This window comes from Petaurus breviceps, unplaced genomic scaffold, assembly GCF_028583685.1.
Source record: "Petaurus breviceps papuanus isolate PSGF00001 unplaced genomic scaffold, PetGlider_PUasm1.0 174, whole genome shotgun sequence".
In the NCBI taxonomy this organism is placed as follows: domain Eukaryota; kingdom Metazoa; phylum Chordata; class Mammalia; order Diprotodontia; family Petauridae; genus Petaurus; species Petaurus breviceps.
Genome location: NW_027185761.1, coordinates 74,608,167 through 74,626,910, shown reverse-complemented (window position 1 = coordinate 74,626,910; position 18,744 = coordinate 74,608,167). Strand labels below are relative to the sequence as shown.

Here is an 18,744-nt window from a genome sequence, read left to right as displayed (position 1 = left end):
TGTGTGTGTATGTGTATGTGTCAGTGTGTGTGAGATCAGGGATTCTCTTCACCTCCTTTGGGTCTTGGACATTGTAATGGGAATGCAAATTTGGAAGATCTTCCCTGCCCCTAGGCTAAAGTGCACCTGAAGCCTGGGGTGGGAGGCTTGTTTTTCAGTAGATACTTTTTGATTGGCCAGTGAGTCAATAAGGTTGTTACATTCTCTGAGCCAGGAGAAGGCTATATAAGCCCTGATGTGTAGCTTTGTTTTGGGGGCTCACTTTGAGAAGTGTTCTGTGACTTGATCTGGATTCTGGGAAGCCGTTGTCCAGGGCCCCCCTGGCTTTGAAAAACCCAGATGTGGAAACCCAGATGTTGACTGGGTATGGATGTAATGGTTGGACAGTTTGGAAAGCTGTCTACTTGATCTGTTTCTGTCTTGATAATTCTGCCTGTATACTTTGAAGTTCGGGGTGCTGACCTTTTTCCCCTGAACAAGGTAAACGATATATGTCTGACTGATTAAAGTAAGCTTGTTAACCCCTTTTGAGTTGCTTTCCTTTAACAAAGCAGATCCAAGAACCTGTGGTAGCAGCAAACCCTGAGGACGCTGGGTGCTTGCTGCTACAGACACCTGGGCCAGGACAGTCAGTCTGTTGGAGCCTCTGGCGCCCCCTTCTTAGGATCGTGCTTTTAAATAAGTGAAGGAAATGCTAAATTCCAGGTTGAGATCAGCAACAATAAAGATGTCCTTTTCCCATCCAAGCTCAGGGACCCTCTGACATCGGTCCTGGCTCCTAGGGGTCTGCAGACTCCACAGAACATGGCTTCTGGTGGCGACATGTGGCCTGGTGGGCCTCGTGAGCAGGCGTGCTGACTTGTGTCTTCCATCTCATCTGTAGGCAGCCCCGTGTCAGGATGATTTACCAGGAGAGCACCCGGCTGATCCCAGGAAGGAGCAGGCCGCAGCCCCTCAGACACCCCTAAAGTCTCCTGGCACCGGCAACGAGCCTGCTGGTGAGCTTGTCTTTCTCATAATTTGGACCCCTTGCTACTTCAAAGCCCAAAGAGAGGCTCCTCGAGAACCATGTGGGTGGCTTCCTCTGCAAGGAGGCCAGCTTAGGCTTGAGAGGAAGTGAGCCCACCCTCAGTGTCCTGGGCAGCTCCCAAGAAGGTCTCCATGGCCCTTTCGTGGTTTGAGGTGATGCTCACTTTGTGAAGCCTTGTCACTCAGTGCAGATCTTGGAGAAGACTGTGACCTTGGAAGGGCTTGGGGGGAGTCCTCAAGGCTGCCCAGAACGGCCTGGGGCATGGGGGGGGAGCTGAAGGGGGGCCATGCATGGCTTGTGACCCTCAGGATGTATTTGATCTGCTGGGGACTTGGAAAGGGCCACCAGGCCATGTCAGGCGTCACGATCATTATGAGAACAGATCCAGAATGTGGCAGAGTCAGAGCTAGTGGGAAAACTGCCTCAGTGTCCTCTGGGGGGCAGCTGGAGAGGTGTCCCGAGGGCCCCTCACAGTGCCGCTTGGCACAGGGGCAGCTAATGGCCGCTTTTCTGCCAGCGTCAGCTGTGCAGGATGAGTGAGTCTGCACGTGGTACAAGGACTCCGTGAAATCCGCTACGTCCATAGGCATATGTGATGGCGGTACCCAGAGTGAGGATGGTGGGAACAGGGCTCAGCCTTGAGAGGCGAGGGCTGGAAGGTGCCCGTGGTGCAGCCACAGCTCATGACCTTCCCCCAGCCATGGAAGGGTACATGCGGGCATGGGGCCCAGAGGCCAGCCACACCCCTTCCTGAGCGCCTTGGCTGCTCCTTAGGAAATCCCTGGTTCTGTGTAGAGCTCGATGCTTCTGTCCCTTTGGTCTCTTGTCTGTGGACTCCTAGAGGAGAGGCCTTCCCCTTCCAGCTTACCCCATGTTCATCATTGCCTGTCTTCCAGTGGCTGCCCTGCTGCGCATCCCACACAGACCATCTCCTCTCCAGGCTGTGCTCCCAGGCCCAGATGCTCTGGCACCTGATGGCCTCAGCTCTCTTTTGCCTTGACCAGCCTCCCTGAGGAGTGAGAGTTCCTTGAGGGCGGGGGACTCCTCTGTATTCCCAGCATAGGGAACTGTCAGTGGGTGCTTAATCTGTGTTTGCATTTGGGCATTCTCTGACCCCCCTGGAAGCCAGTTCAGTGAAAGGGAGGCGTCCATGGAGGAGGGAAGCCCCTTTGCTCTCCCCACCCCCCATCCCTCCCTTTACTATTGGGAGCCTCAGTCCTTGCCAGGGCAAACCTCCCCCATGCCATCCCATCCAGGACTCGAAAGCTTCGCTGGCTGTGGTACCAGGACCTTTCTCGTTGGGCATTGCTCATGTGTGCATATGGGGACGACAGATTTTTAAAAACTGTGTCTTCAAGTGACCTTGAAGTTTATGCTTCTTTGAAGTGACAGACGTTTTATTAATAATAAACTAAGGGAGGGACGGCCAGGTAGCACAGCGAGTAAGAGCACTGGCTCCACTGTTGAGAAGACCTGGAGATCGAATCCCAGGCTCAGACACTTAGCACCCACCCAGAAACACCTGGCCCTGTAACCTTGAGCAAGTTACTTAACCCCAATTGCTTAGGGGCGACCAGGTGGCTCAGCGAGTAAGAGCACAGGCTCCAGTGTTGGGACTACCTGGAGATCAAATCCTGGGCTCAGACACTCAGCACCACACCCAGAAATAACTGGCCGTGTAACCTTGAGCAAGTTACTTAACCCCGATTGCTTAAAAAAAAAAAAATAAACTAAGGGAGATTAAAGGTTGGGCTGAGGCTCATTCACTAACCCCTTTCCTAATTCTACATGCAAGGCAGTAGGCTGGACTGGGGCGGGGGGGGGGGGGGGGCTGGGCCCAGGGGCGGGCCGCCACACCCTTATCTGTTAAGAGGGGATGCCCCTAGCCCCTCCCCCACCCTTCCACTGCGCGGGCAGGTGCACTGAGTCTCTGCTGAGGCCCAGAAGAGAGAACGTCTGCACACCTTCCCCGCAGGGCTGGAAGGCGCGTGTCTGGCATTATTGGAAGAAGCATTTCTTCAAAGATTTCACAGTGATGGAGGTGGTGATTTCAGGCATCACACAACTGATGAAGTTTACTCTTTAGGCCCTTGGAATTCTTTTCTGTTTGAAAACTTAAGTGTTCGTGGAGATGAGGTTGAGGGTGTTTTTCCTGTATTTTCTAGGCATTCCTAAAAGTGAAATGACCACGTCTAGTCCTTTGAAAATTACTCTGTTCTTAGAGGAAAAATCCCCAAAAGTCACTTTGGTCCCCGAGGTCGAGAAGCAGACAGGTTTGTGGGTCCCCATTTCCCCCAAGGAGTCTGTGGCCCCCCGTAAGGACTGGGGGCAAGCGAGTCACCAGGGGGTCAGGCCGCCGGGCCTTGTGCAGAGAGCTTTGGTGAACTGAGAACACTGCCACTGGCCAGTCTTATTGGGGTGTTTCAGAGCAGCCTTGGGCAGCGGCAGGGGTGTCGGAGGTTGTGGGAGGGGAGCCTGGTGGGGGGGCTCCTATAAGAGGGCGTCACAGGGGCCTTCCGTGCGCGCTTGTCAGGCTTTTTTCTTTTTAGAAGAGGCACATGATGGGGAGAAGAGGGTGCGCGATGACGACGTCCTCAACAGCTCCAGAGTCATCAGTGACATCTTCAGTGACGTCTTGGAGGAGAACGGGCTGGGCCTGGAGCCTCAGGAGAGCAGTGAGGATGCAGACAGCCTGGACGAGCCGGAGGGGGCCCTGAACATCTCGTCCATGTCCTTACTGACCCCGTTGGTGGAAACGGTGGCTGTGAGAAGTCCAGAGGTGAGGACAGCAGGGGCAGGGCGGCCCAAGGGTGCGAGGCTGGCTACGGGGGTCCCTGGGGACGCCGTGGTCGTTATCTCCCCTCATTTATTCCCCCAAAGCAGCCTTGGTGGCAGCTTCTGCGCAGCTCCGAATGCTTCCTGAAAGAGGGCCCACACCAGCAGAGATCTGGCTCGTTCCAGGGCTGTTCCTCTTGGGAAGTCAGCTTCGGGCTTGCCTTTGCTGGGCCGGCACGTCACTGTGCGGCACCTTCTTTACTCATTGCCGTCTAACATGCTTTTCCTCAGGTATTTGCTTCCTCTCCTAGTCTGGAAACGAAAGAGAGTAGTGCAAGCGATGAAAGCTCGAAGCCTGGGAAATTCCAGAGGACTCGGGTCCCCAGAGCCGAGTCTGGGGACAGCATCAGCTCTGGGGACCGCGACCTTCCCTACAGGTGAAGGGGGAGAAAACTGGTCTCCAAGGGCAATGGCACCCTTCCCCGCAGGGTCCTGGCCCTTGGTGAGCCTTGCCGGCTTGCCTTTGGTGGGGGGTCGGGGGTGCTGCCCTTGGATTCCGCTGAAGGCGGAGCCGGCAGTGGCTGCAGCTGAGACATCGCCCCTTTCTTCTCTGCAGCATTGATGCCTACCGCTCTCAGCGGTTCAGAGAGACTGAGCGCCCTTCAATAAAGCAGGTGATTGTTCGCAGAGAAGACGTCTCCTCGAAACTGGAGGAGAGGACACCTGCGTTCCCTCACCCGGTGAACAGCAAGCAGAAGATCCAGGTGGGTTGTTTTCTGTAGGTCGGGGATCCTGGGACTGCTTTCACCTGAATAGGGGCTGTCCTGGGCCAGTGCCAAGCCAGGCGGGAGCTGCCCTGCTCTGAGAAAACGTTCTGGCGGCCAGGAAAGGGAATAGGAGACGCTCCTTCCACACGGCTTCTGAAGCCCCTGCTACGTGCCCGGCACTGGGCTTGGAGCAGGGGACAAGAAGAACCAGGGGAAGTCCTTGCCCTCCAGGAGGTCCCTTCTCTGGGGGTGGGGATCGCACCTGGGGAAGCTGGTGGGCTCCTGATGGGGTCGGCGTCAGGCCCTGGGCTGGGGCTCAGACCACCCTGTCCTGCTGATTGGTGCCCTGGAACCTGAAACCTTGCGGTTACTTAACTTTCAATCGTTTTTGGCTAAACTGGACTCCACCCACCCTCTTTTTCCCTTCCTGACCCTGGATTGGACAGGAGCTGAACAATGAGATCAATCTGCAGCAGACGGTGATCTATCAGGCCAGCCAGGCTCTGAATTGCTGTATAGATGGCGAGCACGGGAAGGGCTCCCTGGAAGAGGCCGAGGCCGAGAGACTCCTCCTGATAGCAAGTATGCTGGGCGCGGTGGGCACTGTGGGTGTGTGGCGGGCCCTGAGAGGCCCCCAGTGGCCAGCAGCCCTTTAAGTCTCCCTCTCTGGCTCAAACCTGACTTTGTCTTAACCACGGCCCTGAGTTTTTGCCCTTTCCCACCTAGCCGCTCTGTCGTGCCTTCCTGAAGCGGAGCTGGGAGAGGCCAGCTACGTGCCGGGGGGAGGATGTGGGCTGGGAGCGTGGGGGGACACGGACGAGGCCCACAGAGTGGGGCCTTTGGGATTTCTGTGCAGCTGAGAAGAGGGCGGCTTTGATCGAAGAGCTAAATAGGCTGAAGGCAGAGGGGCCTCAGCGCCGGCCCCGAGCCAGCCCCACGTCCGGCGAGCTGGCTCCGTCGCGGGGCTCCATCGCCCTCTCTGAGTTCCGACTGCCCCTGAAAGCCGACTTCATCTGTGACCCCGCCCAGCGAGCAGGTAGGGTGTGGGGCTGGCGCCCTTGTCCACGCGTGTGCATGGAGGCCCAAAGATGAGGGCACTGGGGGTGGGCATCGACACTCTTCCTCCTCGGATCTGGGGCCTGGAGCAGTTTGTCACTGGGCGTGTGGAGAGGATGGGCTGTGGGACACTTGGGTTCTTGGATCGTGTGATGTCCTGGAGGCTGCTGCCTCCACCTTGCAAACCCAGGAGCCGGGGCCACTTGAAGAATTGATGACCATGAAGCAGGGTGTTATTTTGGAACCACACTCTGGACCGTGGGAGGTGTCAGCCCACCCCCTCTGCTCTGGCCGGCTCTGATTGTCAGCCCCTCACACAAGCCTGTGTGAGCTTGAGATGCCGGAAAAGCCTAAAGGGGCAGTCCCTGGGGGTGTGTGGCCTCCATACCTTGCCTTTCAGAGAGGCCACACATGCAGCATTTCTGAAATAGAGGTCTTGTTCTCTACAGAAGCAACAAATTACTACTTAATCATGCTGAAAGCAGGCGCTGAGAATATGGTCACAACGCCTTTGGCGAGCACGGCTGACTCTCTTTCTGGAGACGCCCTGACGTTCCCCACCACGTTCACTCTGTAAGTAAAAGGGTCTGGTATTCAGGAGTCGCCCTCCCCCACCTCCCTGAAGGAGTAGAAAGTTCTAGGGTCAGGCAGCGCCCGGGACCTGGGAGTGTCCTTTTCCTGGAGCTCTGCGGCCATGTGAGAGGGCATGGGACAAGCATGGCCGAGTGCTGACCAGCTGCCATGGCTGGAGCTTCAGGGCCCTAATGCGTAGGATTCCCTGATGAAATCAGCCGAGGTCGACGTCTGGTCCATCCACCTGCCTCAAGCCAGAGCACTTTCTGAAGGGCCAGGTCCAGCCATGTCACCTCCCCTACTCAGTAAATACCAGTGGTGACCTAGGGGGCCAGACTCAGTGGTGAGTCAGGGGGGTGTCTGCCCCAAGCACATGAAGATGTCCATCTGATAGGATGGGCGGAGGAGAGCATAGCCATTAGTCAGCTGAAGAGGGTGCTGTGGAGTGCTGGAGCTTGGTTAGATGTGGAAGTCACTACGGTCACCTACGGTGTCCTGAGCCCTTGCCGGTGTCCTGGGCCCTTGCCGGTGTCCTGCCACTGGGCTCCTGTGACTCTGGAGGAGGGAGTGAGACTGGTGACTGCACAGCCCTGCTCCCTTCAGTCCCGTTCACTTACAAGTCAGGACGTGGCCCATGATGCCATTGGGCCCCTCTGAGCACATGGCACCCCATTCAGAAAGGCCTCTGCCCCTTAAAGCCTTCCTCTGGTTGGCTCTTGCTTTTGAAACCTCCCTTTGTGGGTTCTGGGGCTCACCCCCAGGCCTTCTGGACCCCTCTCTGTGTCGTGGGGATTTCTGCCCTGCCTTCCCCTCCCTCTTCCCTTCGCAGCCTAGATTTCCTGGGGGCAGGGGTGGTTTCACTCTTTCTGTTCACCCTGGTGCCTAGGCAATGACACCCAGTACCAGCTGGTCTGTTCTCTTTTGGGGCAAGTGGTTTCTTTGTTGGGGTGCCTATTAAAACCCGGTCTGGGCAGGAGGTCCCAGCTCTGCATACAGGCTTGTGTGCTTTTGGGGGATGGAGTGGCCTCCTGCTTTAGGCAAGGGCAGGTGTAACTGTCACACAGGCAGGACCAGACTGCTCTCTCCTGCTGGCTCTCCGCGCTGCCGCAAGCTTGCTGACCGGAAGGCGCTGGGCATGACCGCGGCTGCTTGGAGGAACCCCTGACGCTTCCTTTATCTTGTAGGCAAGACGTGTCCAATGACTTTGAAATCAGTGTTGAAGTTTACAGTTTGGTGAGTGTTCTGTGCTGTCTGTAGCAATCCCAAGAGATTGACGTTGTCAGGCTTAGGCTTCTTATTTTCCTTCAGCACAGTGGGGCCTCCCTAGCTTGCCCACGCTGGAAGGGGCTTCCCCTGGTTGGCGTGGGACTGTGACTTGGTCTGGTTTCTCCTACCTTGGTCAGTGTGAGGGCTCAGCAGCTCAGGGCCTGAGTGCCTGAGAGGTGCCAGCTTCAGCTTCCCCCCCCTCCCCAGAGCAGGGATCACAGGAGCACCCCCAAGCCTAGAAAGAAGAGGGCACTTGGGAAAGGCCCGGGGTTTACATTAACATTGGTGCTTTTGTGCAGGTCCAAAAGAAAGCTTCCGCAGGGCCTGACAAGAAGAAGAAGACGTCCAAGGCCAAGGTGAGGAACCTGTGCTGGAAAGGCGCCAGCGGGGATGGACGGTCTGGGGACATTAGTGTGCTCTTCTCAAAGAAAGATCGTCTCTAGTGGGTTTTTCCTTTTCTTTTTGGAGGGCAGTTCGGGTTAAGTGACTTGCCCAAGGTCACACGGCTAGTTTTTGTGTTGTGTCTGAGGTCGGATTTGAACTCAGGTCCTCCTGACTCTAGGGCTGGTGCTCTATTCACTGCACCACCTAGCTGCCCTGTCTCTAGTGGTTTTTTATGAGACACCCACTCATACCTGTCCCCAACACACACATACATGCGTGTGTGCACACACACACCTTCACACCCCCCTAACACACACACACACACACTCCTATGCCACTCAACCTAACATACACACCCACTGCAACACAGATCCCTCCCCACACCCACCCTACAACTCATCCTCACGTTCACTCCAATACACATATGTACACTCATTCCCTCACACCCCAACACGCACACATGTGCACATGCACTCACATCTCCCTAACACACCCTCACACACGCACACACACATGCCCCCTCACATTTGCCTGGGGTGGGACACTGACAGAGCAGTGGGGCTGGATCCCATTGGGGCGCTGCGGCCACTCGTGGGCCTGCAGGGCAGCACCAGAAGTGGGGGTCTTTATGGAGAGTGGGCGGCTGCAGCCAGTGGTGATTTGTGTCCAGAGGGGACGGGCAGTGGCTCCTTTGGAAAGGGAGGCATTGGGCCGGCAAAGGGAAACCACCCCTGTGGCGGGGCTGCCACTGGCTGTACTTCTCTCCCTTCTCCTGGTGACTCGCCCAGCCCTGGGGCCCTGTCCTGGGGCACCCCGCCTTGGGTCACAGGCTCCTCGAGGGGATGGTGGTTTTGTTTCTGCCTTTGTAGCCTCTGCTCAGTCTGTTGGTCAGAGCAGGGCTGCTTGGAAAGGGCTGTGTCATTGAACGGTGCAGGGGCCCTATCCCCAGGGGCCGGGGTAGCAAAGGCAAGCAGCTCCTTCTTGGAGTTTGGCCCCAAGTGGAGGCAGAGATAGGGAGCGGAAGAGGAGAGATGAAGAGGGGAAATGGGGTGGCGGTCTAGACTCTATGTGGGTGGGAGGACCAGGGGCCTCTGGTCTCCTGTGCTGACGCCTGTGGGGCTAGCGGCCTGAGGGGGGGGGCGCTTGGAAGGTGCCTGAGACATCCTCTGGGCTGGCTCTGCTCCCCGCTCAGAGGGGCTGCAGCTCGGGGGTGTCTGCCTCATTTCGAGCCTGCTTCCCTCCTAGGCCATCACTCCCAAGCGACTCTTGACATCCATCACTGCCGTGAGTAGTCCTGACTTTTTCCTTGGTGTCCGTGAGGGCGGGGGCTTAGATCTGGGGGGTGCAGGGCTGTCCCTGCATTGAGAGCATTGGCATCTCCCCTCCACTGACTTGCTGTTTTCAGTCCATCAAAGAAAGATGCTGACCTGCATTTCCCTTCTTTTCTTTTTCAGAAGGGCAGCCTCCACTCTTCAGGTGAGCAGTGTCAGGCCTTGAGGCTCTGGTGGCCTGACCTCGCGGGTACCTGGTGGGCGGCAGTGGGGGCAGCTCCCCCCATGCCTGCCTGCTGTGTGAACTCGCGTCTCTTGTCCACAGTGATGGCGAGCCCGGGCGGCCTCCACGCCGTGCGTACCAGCAGCTTCATGCTTGTCGGGTCCCACACCCTGTCGCTCTCTTCCATAGGAAGCAGCAAGTTTGCTTTGGATAAGGTAATCTGATGTTTCCATGAAGGCTTGTCAGGTTGTTTTTGTTTCCCCCCTAAACCCAATCCAAAAAAGCAAAGGACTTTCCAGATTTTTTAGAACTCTCCCGTGCAGAAGGTAGAGCCTTTGATTGATCTCAGAATTGTGGAGCCTTTGATTGGTCTGTTTGATTTTCCAAAGACCCTGCGGCTGAACTCCTCAGCTTGGGGGCAAGCTCCCCTCCCCCCAGACTTTGGCAGCGGAAGAGAAAACATCCCAAGGGTCTCTTCTGGCCCCCACATGGGGAACGTGGTGCTAATGTTTGGGATCAAACCCTTGGGGTTTTAATGCTGTGACATTTTCTCACTGATGTGTTAAAAGGCATCTTTTAGCTCAGGAGATTTTTGGGGTCACTGGCTTACTTACCACGACCGAGCACAAGGGCCGTCACCGAGCCACACGAACGCTGGCGCGGCAGGGGGACGGCGAGAGAATGTTGCATAGAAGACATTTCTGTTTTCAAACTGCTAATATGGGTGGGAATTTCCCTAATGTTGAAAACTTTAAAGATAAAGCCTTTTAAAAATTCAGTTAACTTCAGCTAATTTAACAAATAGCAGTGATCAGGCCTTTCTTTTCTTTTTTTATTTTCATGTTTTAGATAAATTATGATGTAAAAGAGCGGGAGCTACTGGGTTATATGTTCCACGACAAGGTTGCCATATTTAATTTGCTTAAAACTAATATGCATAAAGAGAGGGCCCGCCTAACCCTTGGCTGCATGCTCTGTGTTGACCCCACTAACCTCTTACTCTTAAGAAATAAGAAAAGAGCTGATTCCTAACTTGGTGTCAGCCCCTCTCTCTGGACTCTTGGGGGTCCCCAGCTTTCCTCCATGTTTCCTCTTCCTGTGAGGGAGAAGGGCTCCTTCTCGTGCATGTGCGTGGCCGTCGGGGTCTCTACTTCTCACTTCAGTACAACCCGGCCTCTCTCTGTCATGGTCTGCAAATCATGGAAATGCTAAAAAATAGTCTGTCAAATGTCAAATTTCTGAAATTGAGAAAACCCTCCCTGGGGAGGGGGGCTTTGGGGTTTGGGTATTTCTGTGAAGTGCGTGGAGATTGCCGGCATTCAGATATCCGGCTTAGAATTGTTCAGTCATTCCAGTTGTGTCCGACTCTGTGACCCCAACGCGGGTTTTCTGGGCAAAGACGCTGGAGGGGTTTGCCATTTCTTTTCCTTCTGCAGCTCATTTTACCAGTGAGGAAACTGAGGCAAGCAGGGGTGAGTCACTTGCCCAGGGTCACCTAGTAAGTAGCTGTCTGAGGCTGCATCTGAACTTGGGAAGCTGAGTCTCCCTGACTCCAGCGCCTCCTGGCTGCCCAACTTACTCTCAGAAGGTGCTTAGTAGGGGGGCAGTGGCAAAGGGCTGGAGAGCTGGAGGGCCAGTGCGCCAGGGTCTGCCCAGAAAACCCCCAGTGGGGCCACAGAGAGTGACTGGGAGATGAATGAGCAGCAGCACGGACTTCCCAGCAGGTGCCACGGGGTCATGGTCGGCGGGATTTTAGTCCAGCTCTGGTCAGCCATAGTCAGGAAGCAGCTTGTTAGAGTCTCTTTACCTTTAAAAGACTCTAACAAATGAGAGACAGAGAGAGAGAGAGGAACAGAAACAGAGAGAGGGGAGAGAAAAAGAGAGAAATAGAGAGAAAGGAGAGAGACAGAGAGAGGGGAGAGAAATAGGGAGAGAAAAAGAAAAGAGAGAGACAGAAATAGAGGGGAGAGAAAAAGAAAAGAGAGGAGAGACAGAAACAGAGGAGAGCAAAAGAAAGAAATAGTGAGAAAGGAGAGACATAGAGGGGAGAGAGAGAAATAGGGAGAGAAAAAGAAAGGAGAGAGGGGAGAGAGAGAAACAGGAGAGAAAAAGAAAGAAATAGGGAGAAAGGAGAGACAGAGGGGAGAGAAAGAGAAAGGGAGAGAGAAAGAGGAGGGAGGAGAGAAATAGGGAGAGAAAAAGGAGAGAGGGGAGAGAGAGACAGAGAGGGGACGGTACCAAATCTCAGTTCAGAGCTTGTTTGGTGCTAACCCAAATCCCTCTTTCATATCCATAAAACAGATATCGCTGAAAACTTGGAGGTTTGAGGGAGCAGATGTTTTCCCACCTCCATCAGGCGGCCTGTCTCTGTCCCCCAAGTTCTCAGAGTGTTTTGCTGGACAGGTAGAGGTGGTGTCCCAGGGCGCAGAGTTTTAAAGCACAGATCGCCACTCCCCCCCCCCCATGGGATTTTGTTACAGACATGTCATTGATGGCTCTGAGGCCTGGGGGGTTCACTCTTGGGGGCTCCTGGCCCTGAGATTGGGGCCAGCTTGTTCCCTGCCAACCTCTCTGAAGTGATGGGCATGGCCCATTGATGGCCAGTTCTGCGAGTGCCCTCCTGGGCTGGATAAAGCTCAGGCCTGTTGTCTGGGCGTGCCCCGCTGTGTCTTGGAGCAGGCTTGGTGATTTCAGACCTGACTCCAGAGGGCAGCTGTCCCTCTGTCCCCGGCTTGGCCTGTGTCTGTAGCCTCCTGCCTCCCAGCCCAGCACATGGGCATCCGTTTCTCTTGGTGCGCCCTGGCCTACCTTCTCTGAGCTCCCCTGTGCTTTGGTCAGGGGCTCTATGCCCAAATGCTACAGATCCCCTTGCTTTAAGGGCTGCCCCCTCGGAGGGGAGAGAGGTGTAACCGGTCCCTGGAAAAGCCAAGAGAGTGAAGGTCACCCTAATGAGGCCAGCAAGCATGGGGTGGGTCAGTGGGTGTGGCTGAGCAGCAGGGGGCCATGCAGAGTGCGCCCAGAGAGGCTGTATGCTTACGCCAGCAGGCTTTTCATCCCCCCTTGGAAGAATGGCACCACGAGAGGGCCCTGGGCAGTGGGTGGGGATGCAGCACTATCTTGCTCTGGTGGTCAGCACTGCCCTTGTCTTTCCTGAGGTCAGTTTGAGCGTGGGAACAGAGCGTTCTGCTGTGGGACAGATGATGCCCGGCGCCCCCTCTGACGTTCTGTGTCAGAACCTTTGAGTTTCTGATTTGGTGACCTAGAGACCAAAGCATGGGCTGGCCTCTGGTCCTAGGCTCCCCACCCCCATGCCCTCTCCATGGGGCCTCCTTCCCTCTCGGCCTGCCCTGGCTCCCGGGGGCCCTGCCTCGGTTCATCTCCCATGTGTGTTTGCTGAGAGTGGATGCCATTCCTGCGGTGGGAGCGTCCTGTGGCCGCCAGTCAGTGTTAAAGAGGGGGCAGCATCCTGGGTGGTTTCTTCCAAGATGACCCAGCAGATGCCTCTGCTGAGAGCTCAGCTGTGGGGAAGCACCTCCTTTTCATGTTCTCCAGAATCCCTTTCTCTTAGGAGGCCTCGCACTTCTCTGACTCTCAGTCCAGCTTCTGGTTGCTAAGGTCAGATCCTGGAAATCACTGGGAACCCCCAGGGCCACGCCATCCCTGCCCCTTCCATCTCTGGGCTGCGTAAACCGCTGCCAGACAGCTTCCTTCAGCCGCCTTTCTTTCCACAGGTGCCTTTCTTGTGTCCGTTGGAAGGTCATATTTATTTAAAGATAAAGTGCCAGGTGAACTCCTTTGTGGAAGAAAAGGGCTTTCTGGTAAGTGAAACTTTGTGATTTTGTTCCCTCTCCTTTTAAAGTCTAGAATAGTGTGTTTTGTTTGATTGTGTTAATGGGCGCTGCCAAAGACTGGGGGCGGGGAGCTCCGTGGAGGAGCATGTGGGAAGCCGGCCTGGCCCGTGGTGGTACAAGGGCATGGAGGTGACCAGAGTGCCAGGGCCTCAGGGGGAAGAAGAGGAGGGAGAGGAGCTCAGTTTTCCTGTAAGATGCTGACATACGGAAATGGGAGCAGGACCAGAAATGTCTCAAGGCAGTGCGTTGTACAGACCAAGCCAGCGGAGCCGGCAGAAAGCACCCCAATACCCTCCAAGGGGGGAAGAGACCTTGGGTCTGGGGTGGGGCAGAGGGAGGGAGAGTGCAGAAGGAGTCACCAAAAACCCCAAGTTTTCTGGTATTTGTAGTTACAAATGGGTCCAGCAGGTGGCTGCAGACGAGCTCGGAAATCCATCCTCAGACCCCAGCCCCACTTTAGCCGCCCTTTTCCCTTGGTGGGGCTGTGGCGGTGTGGGCCACTGTCAGTTTCCTGAGCAGTCAGCTTATTGGGGAGCTCAGAGCACTGCAGTCCAGATGGGGTCCTGGGCCGAGGCTCGGGCTGCCTGCCCTGATCCAAGGGGCAGTACCCATATTTTCAGCTATGCCTCCTCTTCCTCCCCGTGCCTGGCCTTCAGCCAGGGGACCCCAGGCCCCTATCCCCGTCCCAAGAGCAGGCCTGGGGGATGCTGGTCAGAGGGATGTGACTTCTGGAGAATCTGGGGGTTTGAGCCGGGAGAGTGCGGGCCCCCTGGTTTTGGTAGAAGCTTGTCCCATGATCACAGCCACCTTCATCAGCTTCTCTAATGCCTCTCTTCAAGAAGGCGCACACAGAGAAAGTAAACAGAACGTGAGAGTGAGCCTTCCTTGCGCTCCCCAGAGCACAGTAAGTGGCTGGGCTTTGTGGCAAGCAGTGGCCTGGCACAAGTGCTGGCCTGTCTGTGGAGGCAGGGAAGGGCGAGAGCCCCTGCCCCCAGGCCCCTCTTTGTTTGCTGTTAGCCATGGGCAATGGTGCTTGAAAACTAGACTTAACTCTTCTCCTCAAGAGGAATCATGTCACTAATCAAATTATGGCCAGAGGAAAACTCGGTGTTTCTTAGACAGCACCCGGCAGTTCAGAGGGTTCCTGCCAGCCCCTGGGCCATGCTCGGTGGGTGGGGTGCGGGCTGTGGGGGCAGGGCCCACCCCTGGCCTGAGCCGGCCCAGGCCTTCTCAGTTGGCCTGCTTTATAATAGATCTTGTGATAGAGACAGCTAAAGGAGATTGGATCCTCTGGTCTTGTGCTCCAGCTGGCGCTGGTGGCCGAGCCTTTGATGGTTTTCCCGTAATCCTGCCAAAGGAGGGGTGTGTGTGCACGTGTGTCTGTGTGTGTGTGCACATGTGTATGTGCGTATACGTGCATATGCGTGCATGTGTGTGTCCTCGGGTCCCTCATGATTTGGGTGACCTCTAGGCTCTGCTGATTCCAGACCTCACTGACCGCTTGCTGGACCCGCCCGTTCCACCCCCAGGCTCAGGCCAGGACTCAGACGCAGCTTCTCAGCTGCCAACCCCCCCTCCTCCGCCTGCCTTGGCTCACCATTTCTCTCACTTCATTCCAGACCATCTTTGAGGACGTCAGTGGGTTTGGAGCCTGGCATAGGCGCTGGTGCGCTCTGTCTGGAAACTGCATCTCCTACTGGACCTACCCGGATGACGAGAAACGAAAGGTAGTCGCGGCCTTGGTGTGTCAGTGGGGAGACACGGGCCAGGAAGCAGCCCCAGAGTAGACGGGCCACCTTCCCGCTGGGCATCACCCACCCGTGGCTGTCTTTGCTGGGAAGGCACAGAACCAAGACCAAGTGTGCGCTTTGGCGGGCGGCGCGCTCTGTTCCTCTGTTCTTTCTCGGAAATGTGCCCAGTCTCTTGAGAGCTCAGCATCCTGTCGCGCTCTGTCCGAGCTCTCTCTCCCAGAAGGTTTCTTGGGGACGTCTCCCTCCTGTCTCTAGGGTTTAGAGAAGCACCCAGCACCCATCTGTGGAGCCCGGAGGGTGGGGCATGGGGCCGAGGCGGGCATCCCCAGGGTCCATCCCCACTTTGGCCCCCACGTTCTTAGGGTGACCCCCCGACTCTGCCTAGCGTCCCTTGGAGCCCCAGCAGGGGTGGGGGCTGGCCTAGGTGCTCGCCCTCACGGGCACGCTTTCTATCCAGAATGTGATCTTGGAGGATGGTGCGTTTTTAAGAACTTTGTATCAGTAGTTTAATATAAGTAAATCAGAATGCTCAGTGCAAATATTGTTGATTTAAAATGTGACCTGGGACCTGGAAATTTCATGGTGCGTTTGTGTTTGTGTTTGAAAGACCCCGCTAGGGAGGATCAACTTGGCCAACTGTACCAGTCGGCAGATAGAGCCGGCCAGCCGCGAGTTCTGTGCCCGACGCAACACGTTTGAATTGGTCACCGTCCGCCCGCAGAGAGAAGATGACAAAGAAACTCTGGTCAGCCAGTGCAGAGACACGCTGTGCGTCACCAAGTGAGTACTGCCCCGCGCTCGTGCCCTGCCGACTGTGCGAGAGTCGCTGTACGTGCTGGCAGCCGCGGTGGCTTAGGCTGGGGGGGCCCATGCGGGGAGAGGCCAGACACAGGAAGCAGCCTTGTGAGCCGCAGCCAGGACGTGTGGGAGGGCTCTTCACCATTCGAGGCCGGGGCCCTCACTGGGTTCTGTCGTCCGGCTCTGCGGGGCCCCCTCCTTCCTCAGCGTGGCCAAGAGTGTTGCCTCCCGCATGACTCTGGCCTGTCAAGTCTCGTCGAGGACCCTCCCTACAGGCCTAAAGCCCCCTGTCCCCCCAGAGGATGGGACACACATCTCTGAGCACCTTGGCGGCTTCTCACCAGATGCTCGGTGGGCAGGTCCTGCCGTCCTCGGGCCCCGGTCCTCCAGTGCCCTCTGAGGGACCCTATCTTGTGGGTCTTTGTGCCTGGTAGCCGTGTGGCAGCGCCAGAACACCCTGCCAGTAAGCAGAAATGCCTACTGTGTGCCAGACAGTGGGGCTGCAGATAAAGGCCCATGCTCTCAAGGAGCAACCCACCTACTGGCAGAGAGACTGCCCATAGCGACCCAGGGGAGGCACCGGGGCCGAGGGCCAGAGAAGGTGCCTGGAGTTGGGGGCCACCAGGAGGCTGGGGTCACAGGGTCACAAGGTCGCACGGCCAGGCCATAGTCAGGGGCAGGAGATGGTCAGACCTTCGCTTTAGGAAATCACTCTGGTGGCTGGATGGCAGGCAGACCCCCACCCTCCACCGCCAGCAGCTACTGCAGTAGTGAGGATGTGGGTGGGGCAGGGTCAGAGGAGAGGAGGGGCCTGTGTTTGGGGGCCACTGAGGCGGTATGGGAGTGGAGCATGACAGCGGACTTTTAAGCCCGGTGAGTGGGAGGACATGGATGCCCTTCCATAGTAAAAGGAAGTCTGGGAGAGAAGAGACTAGGCCAGGAAAGGTAAGGAGGTCGTGTTTGGGCACATCTGGGACATCACTGTTGGAAGGCCCAGGGGGCATCTGGTCCTGGGGAGAGGGTAGAGCTGGATAAATCAATGAGAATGGTCTGCATGGAGCTGTGAGGAATGGAGGTAGAAGAGCAGGAGACCCCATGGTTAGGGGGTGTGGGTGAGGATCCAGCAAGGGGGTGGGGCCCGAGGAAGAGCGTGGTCGGGCTCAATGGTGAGGCCAGAAGCCAGAGGAGAGGTAGAGGGGGGTGGCTGCTGAGGAAGGATGGGGGGGTGGCGGTACAGCCAGAAGAGGGGGACCTTTGTTTCAGGGAGCAGCTGGGCCTTACACGCACAAGGGCAGAGGGTCCGTCGGAGCCCGGCTCACCGCAGGCCGCTGCAGCAGAACCTGTTCCCCACCTGTTAGTGGCTAGCAGAGGTTACCTACAGAGGGGTGGCCCCAGGAGGGCCAGTCTCGGGACAGTCTCGCTCTGCGGCAGCCTGGGGAAGGGCACTGATACCTTCTTGCCTCTCCCCGCAGGAACTGGCTGTCTGCTGACACGAAGGAGGAGCGGGACCTGTGGATGCAGAAGCTGAACCAAGTCCTCGTGGACATTCGCCTCTGGCAACCGGATGCCTGCTATAAGCCCGTGGGCAAGGCCTGAGCCTGTGCGGGCTCTGGCCATCGTCTGGGCGCACGGGTCTCGGCTTGGCTATCCCTGTTCTCTGTGTGTGCAGACCTTTCACTACTAACCTCTCCTGTGGTGCCCAGTTCAGCAGGAGGGCACCTGCTTGGCACAGGCTGTGCTGCGCCAGCTTTCTGCACCTCCTCCCGGTCACTCCTTAGGCTTCCCTAAGTCTTGTTTGCACCTGAGCGTGTTGGGGGAGGGGTGGTGCTGCAGGGTAGGGAAGACGACCTGAAGGCCTTAGGGAGCCTCTGCTCAGCCTCCTTGCTGTGGCTGGAGCTTGTGGGTGCAGCCAGAGAGCGGGGAAGGCTATTTCAGCAAGGCTTGGTTTGCATAAAGATTTCACTGAGGGCTTTAAGACTTTCTTCCAAAATACTCCTCGGCCTTTGCTGTCACCTGCCTCGCAGGCAGGCGGCCCGGCTCCGCAGGAGGCCGCTGCTTGTGTCCTGAAGCAGTCTGTAGACTTTGCATGCGCTCCTGGTATGAGACATTGCAGGAATTGGTGTGGAATTTTGATAGAGAGTAAATAATTTTTATAAAGCTGCTATGGACTAATGCTTTCCTTGCCAAAGGTTTCTTTCCTTTTTGTGTCCTGAGATGGCGGTGTCTTCATGCATTTTAAAGTGATTTGTCAGAGAAACTTCAGGCATTGTAAAGCAGGGGCGTTTAGCTGGCATTTTAAATAGACTTTGAGTATTTTTTCTGAATCTTAAGCTATTGGTTCTCACTTAAAAACACTAATTTCAGCCATTGTTTTCTTGTTATATGGTATTTCTTTGGAAATCTAGTTTTTCTCAGATATATACCCTAAATATATATTTTATGTATTTACCCAAATAAATGCTTGTAAATATCTTATTGAAGGGGTTATTTTTCGCAGCATGTGTTGAGACTGTAATGCATAGAGCGAGGCCATGTGACCAGAGCGTCTCTGCCCTCTGGGGCCGTTCTGATCCTAGGGCCGCATCCTAGACTGATCTGCGGGAAGGATGTGCTCTGTAAAGCCCAGAGCATCCTGGATGTGTCAGTGGCCATGGGATCAGGCCTTCCCTAGGCCTCCCTGCTTACATCCCCTGTCTAGACAGCTCTCTAGGAAGAATGATGGCACATCCATCAGCCAGTGTGTATTTGGGGGGAGGGGGAGTCAGAAGGGTTGGGGTCTAATCCTGGCTCTGCTGCTTCCTGCCTCTGTGACCTCACGGCATCATGTAGGCTCCGGACATGGATGGGTGAGGGGGCTTAAACAGCCCTGGGTCCCGATCCTGTCTTGGTCAGCAGCCCGTCCCTCTGCCTTTGTCCCTGGATCAGCTCCCAGGTCTGTGGTCTCACTCCTGAATCAGCCCCCTCTTCATCCCAGAGCCTTCTCCGGGGTGCTGAAGGCT

General features: G+C 56.2%; 1 protein-coding gene across 3 annotated transcripts in view; it reads left to right on the top strand.

The window, feature by feature from the left end:
- ANLN (anillin, actin binding protein) overlaps positions 1–18,220 on the top strand; it is a 29,198-nt gene extending 10,978 nt beyond the window's left edge. The window contains exons 8-26 of one of the 3 annotated variants that reach the window (XM_069084414.1): positions 884–998; positions 3,196–3,303; positions 3,580–3,809; positions 4,097–4,242; positions 4,422–4,569; positions 5,019–5,154; positions 5,429–5,608; positions 6,078–6,201; positions 7,386–7,434; positions 7,767–7,823; positions 9,097–9,135; positions 9,306–9,327; positions 9,448–9,560; positions 10,195–10,248; positions 11,647–11,748; positions 13,077–13,163; positions 14,816–14,923; positions 15,555–15,727; positions 17,218–18,220. In XM_069084414.1, coding sequence (XP_068940515.1) covers positions 884–998; positions 3,196–3,303; positions 3,580–3,809; positions 4,097–4,242; positions 4,422–4,569; positions 5,019–5,154; positions 5,429–5,608; positions 6,078–6,201; positions 7,386–7,434; positions 7,767–7,823; positions 9,097–9,135; positions 9,306–9,327; positions 9,448–9,560; positions 10,195–10,248; positions 11,647–11,748; positions 13,077–13,163; positions 14,816–14,923; positions 15,555–15,727; positions 17,218–17,341 — 2,115 coding nt within the window. In that variant the 3' untranslated portion in view covers positions 17,342–18,220. The remainder of the gene's footprint in view (positions 1–883; positions 999–3,195; positions 3,304–3,579; positions 3,810–4,096; positions 4,243–4,421; positions 4,570–5,018; positions 5,155–5,428; positions 5,609–6,077; positions 6,202–7,385; positions 7,435–7,766; positions 7,824–9,096; positions 9,136–9,305; positions 9,328–9,447; positions 9,561–10,194; positions 10,249–11,646; positions 11,749–13,076; positions 13,164–14,815; positions 14,924–15,554; positions 15,728–17,217) is intronic. The other 2 variants (XM_069084415.1, XM_069084416.1) reach the window with 2 other exon arrangements.
- The last annotated feature ends 524 nt before the right edge of the window (positions 18,221–18,744 follow it).